Source organism: Lipotes vexillifer, unplaced genomic scaffold (genome assembly GCF_000442215.2).
Source record: "Lipotes vexillifer unplaced genomic scaffold, Lipotes_vexillifer_v1.1 scaffold393, whole genome shotgun sequence".
Taxonomy (NCBI): domain Eukaryota; kingdom Metazoa; phylum Chordata; class Mammalia; order Artiodactyla; family Lipotidae; genus Lipotes; species Lipotes vexillifer.
In genome coordinates, this window is record NW_006774564.1 from 1,249,282 (window position 1) to 1,258,267 (window position 8,986).

The 8,986-nt window shown below is 47.2% G+C and overlaps 1 protein-coding gene across 1 annotated transcript in view; it reads left to right on the forward strand.

Annotated features, from left to right (window-relative positions):
• The window catches only part of KCNA2 (potassium voltage-gated channel subfamily A member 2), a 1,752-nt gene extending 659 nt beyond the window's left edge, over positions 1–1,093 (forward strand). Inside the window, exon 2 of the mRNA XM_007449287.1 lies at positions 1–1,093. Within this exon, the coding sequence (XP_007449349.1) occupies positions 1–1,093 (1,093 nt within the window).
• Positions 1,094–8,986: the final 7,893 nt, after the last annotated feature.

The following is an 8,986-nucleotide window of genomic DNA, read 5'->3' on the forward strand; positions in this document are numbered from 1 at the left end:
AGAGCGTCCTCTACCCGAAAATGAATTTCAGAGACAGGTGTGGCTTCTCTTCGAATACCCAGAGAGCTCAGGGCCTGCCAGGATTATAGCTATTGTATCTGTCATGGTGATCTTGATCTCAATCGTCAGCTTCTGCCTGGAGACGTTGCCCATATTCCGGGATGAGAATGAAGACATGCATGGCAGTGGAGTGACCTTCCATACCTACTCCAACAGCACCATCGGGTACCAGCAGTCCACTTCCTTCACCGACCCTTTCTTCATTGTAGAGACCCTCTGCATCATCTGGTTCTCCTTTGAGTTCTTGGTGAGGTTCTTTGCCTGTCCCAGCAAAGCCGGCTTCTTCACCAACATCATGAACATCATTGACATTGTAGCCATCATCCCCTACTTCATCACCCTGGGAACAGAGCTGGCTGAGAAGCCAGAAGATGCTCAGCAGGGCCAGCAGGCCATGTCACTGGCCATCCTTCGAGTCATCCGGTTGGTAAGAGTCTTTAGGATTTTCAAGTTGTCCAGACACTCCAAAGGTCTTCAGATTCTAGGTCAGACCCTCAAAGCCAGCATGAGAGAATTAGGCCTACTGATATTCTTTCTCTTCATCGGGGTCATCCTTTTCTCTAGTGCTGTTTATTTCGCAGAGGCCGATGAGCGAGAGTCCCAATTCCCGAGCATCCCGGATGCCTTCTGGTGGGCAGTCGTCTCCATGACAACTGTAGGCTATGGAGACATGGTTCCAACTACTATTGGGGGAAAGATCGTGGGTTCCCTATGTGCAATTGCAGGTGTGTTAACCATTGCCTTACCCGTCCCCGTCATAGTGTCCAATTTCAACTATTTCTACCACCGGGAGACAGAGGGAGAGGAACAGGCCCAGTACTTGCAAGTGACGAGCTGTCCAAAGATCCCGTCCTCCCCTGACCTAAAGAAAAGTCGAAGTGCCTCTACCATTAGTAAGTCTGACTACATGGAGATCCAGGAGGGGGTAAACAACAGTAACGAGGACTTTAGAGAGGAAAACTTGAAAACAGCCAACTGCACTTTGGCTAATACAAACTATGTGAATATTACCAAAATGTTAACTGATGTCTGATTGAACCCTATTCACATACTCACAGCTCAATGGAACTAATGCAGATATTGCATAATAGCCTGCATTGTAGTCAGTGTGTTCTACAGTGTGTATCTGGTTCTGCATGGAAAGCAATAGTCGTGCAAGTGACTTTTGATCTTTTGATTTTTGATTTAGAACACAGAATATGTATCCGTGGCTTTCATGCAAATCTCCATCACCGGCTTAGGGGTTTCCAAAGATGGGAGTCACCTATGGAAGCCAGGATTTCAGAAGGACACATTGAGGCCACCTCATAGCAAATACAGAACCTACCACATCAGTGTCACCTTCTCTTCCTAATGAAATGCACACGGCATCTCGGAGGTGCAATTCGCCCCACCACCCCACTTGAGCCTACCTCCCCCTTCACAGAGGAAAACCACGGTAGCTTAGCTTTAAAGTTCTGGTAATTATTCGAAAGGTCTTTCCCATTTTTGCATTGAAAAGAACACACAGTGCTGTGTGTTGGAATTACTTTCTGTGTCACAGGCTGGGGGTTTGTGAAATGCAGTTGCCAAGCAGACGCTCCGGAGGCTTGTGTTTCATAACGGAAAATACTGCATTTGGTTTTTTCTCTGCAGTGTCTATGTGAGGGAAGCCCAGGGGAGGGACAGTTAGGATGACCGAATGTGGGTTGTCAAGTTTCACATTTGCTCCCTTAGCCCTACCGGGAGAAGCTAACAAACCAAGGGACCTCTCGGCTTCAGATTTCACCATTTTTGCAGGCTTCGGGGTCACAAAAACATGTCTGATTTCTTTGTTACACTGGAGGTTGCAGGCATCTGCTTTCCTAGTGCTGGGGCCCAGCTACACTGACACTGCAGTGAAATTTACCAGTGATGCGATAGAGCTGCATGGGTGTTTGTTGCATGAATCTCAATATTTAAAACACAGGAGATAACCTATTTTCTTAGTAGCCTACACAGTATTCATATTTAGAGTATTAATAGCCTAGGAATGGCATTGAACGAGGGTTGTCTTTTTTTCCCATCAGAATACAAAAGCCCTCAATCAGGAGAAAAACAATAGACTGTTTGGAGTGGGGAACCAAAACTTGTGGCCCTCCAGCCCACCCCATCCCTGTTCTTCCAAATGGGGGCACACAGCTCTGCAAAGCCAGGAGAGTGAGCAGGGAAAGCAGTGTCTAAACACCTCACGTGACTGCACCTTAGGAATTAACCTAGTCATGGGCATGACTGTATAGCTGACTGGGGCATCTCGTCCTGAGGAAATGCGGATCTGTGGATCCAGTGTATATAAATATGTATCAAGAATCTCTTTCACGAATTCCTCTACCTAGCTAGCTATAGAAAAAATTGCATTTGAACCTTGTATAAGCTTATGCAATATTTTTGACACAGGGCAATATATGCATGTGTTTGACTATGTGCACTAGAGTGTGTGTGTGTGTGTGTATATATATATATATATATATATATATATACACACACACACACATATATATATATTTGTATATACATATATATACATACATACGTGTGTATGTGTATATATGCACACATACATATATAGTCATTCTCTGGAGTTCAGGTTCAGGAGCAAATCCACTGCTTGGTGGGTTGGTTGTCTCAGAGGCCTAATGGGTTAATTTGTCTCATTGGTCATCCCACTGGGCCTAGGTTTGCTGCCATTGCCTCAGACACTCCAGTCTTCATGGATTCTTAGATGTTCGAATTGTCTTTCTGCCCTCCATGTGCTGCAGCTTCAGTTTCTCATGGCTGAAGCTTGTCTTACTGAGTGCACAAGGGCCCTAGGGCCCTCACAGCTCCAGCTGTCCTGGGCCAGACCCAACCCAGGCCTCCTCTCTACAGCCCATCATCTTCATCATCTCCATTCTCGTCTTTCCTCACCCTGTCCGGTTTTTATTTAAGACGTAGAATGTATTTACCAATATAGAACATACACAAGAGACCTACATATACCATGAACGAAGACACAACCTGCAACTCTGATGCAAAATACACAAAAACAACATGGTCATTTGCCTCTGCATCAGTCACTTTCATGAATCCTTCCCCAAGGAGCCAGAATGGATCACCTGCTTTGAAACCAAGGACACTAAGGAGGAGGGCTCCTGGGCACCCAGTTCCACAGGTCTGGGCTGAAAGGAAACCTCCTCTATGTGGAAATTTCTGAAGTTCAGGACCAAGGGATGGAATCCCTAGTTGATCCACAGGCATCATGTTCTCTCAAGCTCTCTCCGCATTAAACTGGCAACCAGGGCTGCTTAAGAAACCAAAGGCTGGGTACAGAATCATTCCCCACCGCCAGAACAGGCTGAGAGTGAAGGAGCACTGCATAGCCTAAAGGTAGAGTTCAGCTGGCCCTGGAATAGATGGAGGTGGGGAAGCTTTTGCCTCACAAACTGGGCTTCTTTGCCTTTCAACATAATAGCTTAAATTTCCCAAACACAGCGAGTTGTGTGCTCAGGATGCCCAGCCATGACTCCAGCCCCGGCCTCACTGTTGGCTCTTCAGCACCTGCAGTTACCCTGGGGGGGTGGGGCACCAGCCCAGGGTGCTCACTAGTTCCTGGTCACCCACATCCCCAGGGGTCTGCAGGGCATCCCAGGCCCAGCGCAAAGCCTCTGTGCTTCTCTTCCTCTCCTACATGGGAGGTGGTGCTGCATTTCCAAGACATAGGGTAGAGGGACGCAGACCTTGGGAAAATAGATGGTAAAACAACCCATACCTAAGGCCAAGGTTGTGGGGTAGATATTTTATCCCAGTGTCCTTGACCTGGGACTATAAAGTGTTCACCCACACCGGCACACAGACATGCACACCCATCACAAAAGAGATCTACATTGTTGCCATACACAAATACAAAACACGCACCACACATGCAAAATACACAGAGACCAAATTAATGAAAAGGGCACTCAGAAGATATACGGTTGTACCTATATCCAAAATACACACACTCAGCACAGACATGGAATGTACTTACCAATACAGAACATATACAAATACCTACATACACCACGTACAAACCTGCAACTCAGATGCAAAACACACAAAAACTACATGGACACGTGGGTATACATACAGAACACACAAAAGATACTTTACTATTATTTCTGCACACAAAATACAAACTCAGTTTATACACACAATGCATTTACGCACACAAAATACAGCACACACACCCAAGAACACACACACACACCACACATGAAATGTGTACATATACTCAGATCCATTGTTCTGCCCCCATAGCTATAAATTAATAGGCATAAACAAAAGATCAGATTTAATCATCTTTCCCTACCCTGCGTCTCTCCCCCTCAATATCCTTCAGGAAATCTCTTCCTCTAGTCTTTTCCCCTGCCTCACTCCTAGATTTCAGCCCTAACCTGCGTCTCTCCCCCTCAATATCCTTCAGGAAATCTCTTCCTCTAGTCTTTTCCCCTGCCTCACTCCTAGATTTCAGAAAAATAACCCCAAGGTTTAAAGCAAAATATGGACGACCATTGTCAAGCAGATCTCTGATTAAGACTGGGAATCTCATAGGGTTTCTACCTGTTCACCTTCCTCCCACCAGAAACCCTGGTGCCAAGCATGGAAGGACCTGGGACAGCTGACGGTCCATTAATATACACCTGGCCCCGTCCTTTCTTTCAAAGCAAGTCCACACAGACAACCCAATAGCCCAGTCTCCCCTGCTCCCAACCCCTGGGATCTCTGGATTCAACCCTGTCCTCTTGAAAGCAGTGGTGGCTCAAGAAACTGCAGGGTCGTAGACCCAGAACAAGAGTGAGGATGCTCCCAACATTCCCTCAGCCCACAGACCTTATCACCCCTCCATCCCCAGTGGCTTTGTCAGGGGGCTCAGTCAGAAAGTCAAGGCCGTATGTAGACCTGTCTCTTAAAATGAGTCACCTTTACTTGCTTGTGGCATCTCACTTGCTCTTGGGCATAAGCCCAATGGAGTCAACTCCTGAGTCCCCTCTATGGGTGTGCAATGCCAGGCAGGCTTCTCCCCCTGCCCCGGCTCCACCTGCCTTGCCTCCCATCCAATGGCTGTACCTTGAGGAAACACACACCAATTCAGCTTAAGTAAAACCTGATTAAGGACTTAAACCTAATGTTACACAAGCAAACAGCATCTTTTTTTCAGAAGGCCTGATATGTATCCTATATTCTAAGGCCAGATTGAAATGCTTTGTAAGATTACACACAGAGCTGGCTCTTCCCACTAGTAGGACTAGCTGAGAGCTGGGTGCGTTTTAGCAAAGGCTTCACCTCAGATGGAAGTTGGGGGGTTGAAGTCAGGCATCAGATCAGGTGTCTACTCCTGTGGCCAGCCAGGATGTGCCCCACACTTCCCTCCTAAAGATGGTCAAGCTCCCAGTCTCCATGGAGGATGCAACAGCCACAGGGAATGAGCATGTGGGTCCAAATCTGCACATTCAGCGCAACATGCTGGGCCTTTCAAGTGTTTTCAAGTCAGGATACCAATTTTCCCTTTAGCTTCAGCAGGTTGCTAAACTTTCAAGGAAGTTGGAGTTCTCAGGAGTCTACAGAGAAGGAAGTCCAGGAGAGGTGGAGAGGTTGTCAGGAAGAAAGAGTACTTGAGCTAGTCATATTTCAGAATTAACTTTTCAGGAGCTGAAATGTACCTTAGGTCATAGTGAAGGCACTGTGCTTCCTGAAGCTTCTGTGGTGTTTGACACACTCTTCCTTCCTCTCTGCTTCCCTCTGCTGCTCTCAGCTGGGCCTCCGAGGATGGAGTAGGCATGAAACCAGGAGGTTAGCCCTGAAAGGGGGCCCCAAGTGAGTGTGCCTCCAGACTCCATTGGTCTGGTGTGGAAAGGGCTCCCAGGAAAGCTTTGTTGGCCTGAGCCTCCAGCCTGGGGGCTCATGTGGCCACCCCGTGTGGAGAGGGCTGCAGGATTAGCTTGTCCTGTCTGCTCTCCCTGGATCTCTCACTCCATTGTAGTGAGGTCTTCGGCCAACTTCCTTAATCATGGTCAACCATAAAATATCAGGGCCACGCCCTGTTGAGAGAGGGCAGGCTGGGGGTTCAGTGCTGCCAACAGTAGCAGAGAAGAGAGGTGGAGGCTGACTTTCCCCAAAGGAAACTGTAGGACAGTTTGCAAACTACATATGAGGGTAGCACCAGACCCCCCCGCCCATGGCAGGTGGGAGGAGTACACTGCTTTGAATTGTTTACCCAGGGGTGGGGATGGTGAACCCTGCTCCAGCTCTGGCTCTCCTGGGGCCCATTGTCATAACAGCCTCCATCTGGTTGATGGCTGCCTGGTCTGAGAGGGCTGGTCTACATAGGGTGTAATTTCCAGGGTGCTCCTTGGTTACACAATGGAGGCTTGCCCAGCCTTGGCAAAGTGTCCATTGCCAGGTATGAACCCACGACCTCAACCTCATTAACATCATTAGCCACCAGAGCCAACTAGCAGAGCGCTGGATGCTGGGAGGTGTCCAAATGGCTAATGTGACCGTTATCTTGATCCTAAGACTTGGCCCTTGTTGAGACCAGCCCTGTTCTCTCATCAAAGCGGCAAGCAGGGACAGGTGGAGGTAAGGGATCCCTGACAAGCTGGGATGGGTCTCTTCCTCAAACAAACCTAGTTCACTTTTCCCCTCTTTCTGCTTCCTTTCCCACCAAAGTTCAGCTCCATCTCTCATAGTTTATTTTTTAAAGAGGAAAAGTGCAATAAACTAAATAGTGACTGTTTTCTTTAGCAATAGTTATCTCAAAATCTTGTTCTCAGGACTGAAAAGCGATAGTACCCGGATGCTCAGATAATGCCCTTGGCTTCTGGGCATTAGTTCACCGTCTCTGTAGTTCCCTCTTCTTCCCACATGGTCGTTTGACTCCTGCCCTCTGAGGCTCTGACCCTCCTTTGGAATGTAAACACACACCGGTTCAACATCTGCGCAAGGAAGGTCGGGAGAAGGCTTTCTTTGTCACTCTGACTCTTCCCCGCGTGCACCTCTCTCTGTCTCCGTGTGCATCTCCGTCCCTCTCTCCCTGCCACCTGCCCCTTCTGCCTGCTCTCACATGGCATTCTCACAACCTCTAGGCACTGAATGAAACCTTGAGTTTGAGTGACCTCACACCAGCCCATCTCGTGGACTTACGGTCAGACTGGCAGGGTGTAATGGAAGCCTGCAGGAAAGCGCTTACCAATAGATAAGAATAAAGCATCCTGAGCCATTACAGAAGATCATTTCCATGCACTAAAAGCCATTACTTGATCCCTTTGTTTTCCTCCCTCCCCTCCTCTGGGAGATGGATGCTGGAGGAATGTGGCCTGGAGGTTTGCACCTGGGATGGGTAGCCTGGGCAGATTTGGGGAATTGCCCTCTGGCTGTCCTTCAAAACAAGCTGACTTGCTTAACCAAAGGGATGCCATGAGAGCTGTGGAGGGAAGCAAGTGTCTGTGGGCAGAGGTCTACAGGGATAGTGTTTGTGGGTGGTTAGGGCATGACAGTAGTGAAACAAAGACCCCACCACCCAAGATAGTGTACTGTTGCACAAATATTTGCACACGTAACTGGGGACTTTAGAAGAGTCTCCTTTCCTGAAAAAAATCCGTGCGATTGAATTTTCAGACTGGACAATCGGGGAAGGCTGGCAACACCAGGGTCCCATCCCATTCCTTTTCAATCTACCTTGCTCTATACGTGCGTATACAGCAAAACCGCAGTTAACTGATGGGGAAATGCTCAGGGAAGGGAGCCGTCTGGATGGCTTTACAATTATGTTTTTTTGGGTGGGAATGGGAAAACGTGTTTTGGTTCAACCTTTGTTATGAAAAAAAAAAAAACAAACCTTTCCTAAGTAGGTTAGTATAAACTTCCCTGCCTTAGTAAGTAAAATGTTTGAAGATGACAGAAGACCTTGCATTGCTCAGGGTCAACATTCTCAACCTCAGTGCTCCTCGTACAGAGTGTGGGTGGAGAAGACCAAAGAAATAGGCTGAATGTCTGCTGGCTGCAAGACATCCCTGGAAGCTGGCTATTTGGGCTCATCAGATAATGCCCTTGCTATCATTTACCTCTTTCTACTGAAATTATAGTAAGAAAACATAATTCTCATTAGTCGAGGTTTTGGTTAATTGGTCCTGAGTTATCACAGGTTTTCCAAATATACATATATCTGTGTATATATATGTATAGTATATGTATATACCATTGTTTCAAAAGTTATACAGTTATACACTGACCGATCCCCTTAGCTTCACTAATGTGGAATACATTTGGCAACCCAAGAAGTAAACTGCATTTATTGGAATTTTTTAAATGACCTTCCTTTGCATTCTCAGCGTATCTCCAGTTCAGCTCTTTTTCTCCTGCGTAGGGACCTCTCTAGAAGGTAGTTCTTTCATAACAAAAGATCAGGCTCTAGCATCTTTCCCTTCCCTCCCATGTGGCTGCCTGACTCAGGGATAAAAGGGAAGTCTGATCTAAAGGCCAGGTGCTTTATTCTTTGTTCTGTCTGCCCTGATTGGCTGTAACCTCATCACTGAGGACCAGAAAAGTTATTCCAAACTTCGTAGCTCTGTGGGAGGGGAAAGCTTGAAGACCTGGCAAAGTATGGATCTGTTTCCCTCTCTCTTTGTCATTGGTGGTAACCTAGGCTTGAATTTCATGAGATCTGAAAGTAACATTTTTAATGAGGAGCTAAAGAACATCTCTGCCCCATGGAAGGCGAGATGTGTAGCAACCAATGGAACTAACGAACCCATCCTTTTGTTGATTCTGACCAAATCTAGGTTGCGGTGTAGGCAGTAGAGCACCCATAATTCAGCTGCCTCTTTGGAGAAACAGCTGAGTCTGAGCTGAACCGTGCTGTCATTCTCCATCTCCCTGGCAGTGTGTTAGA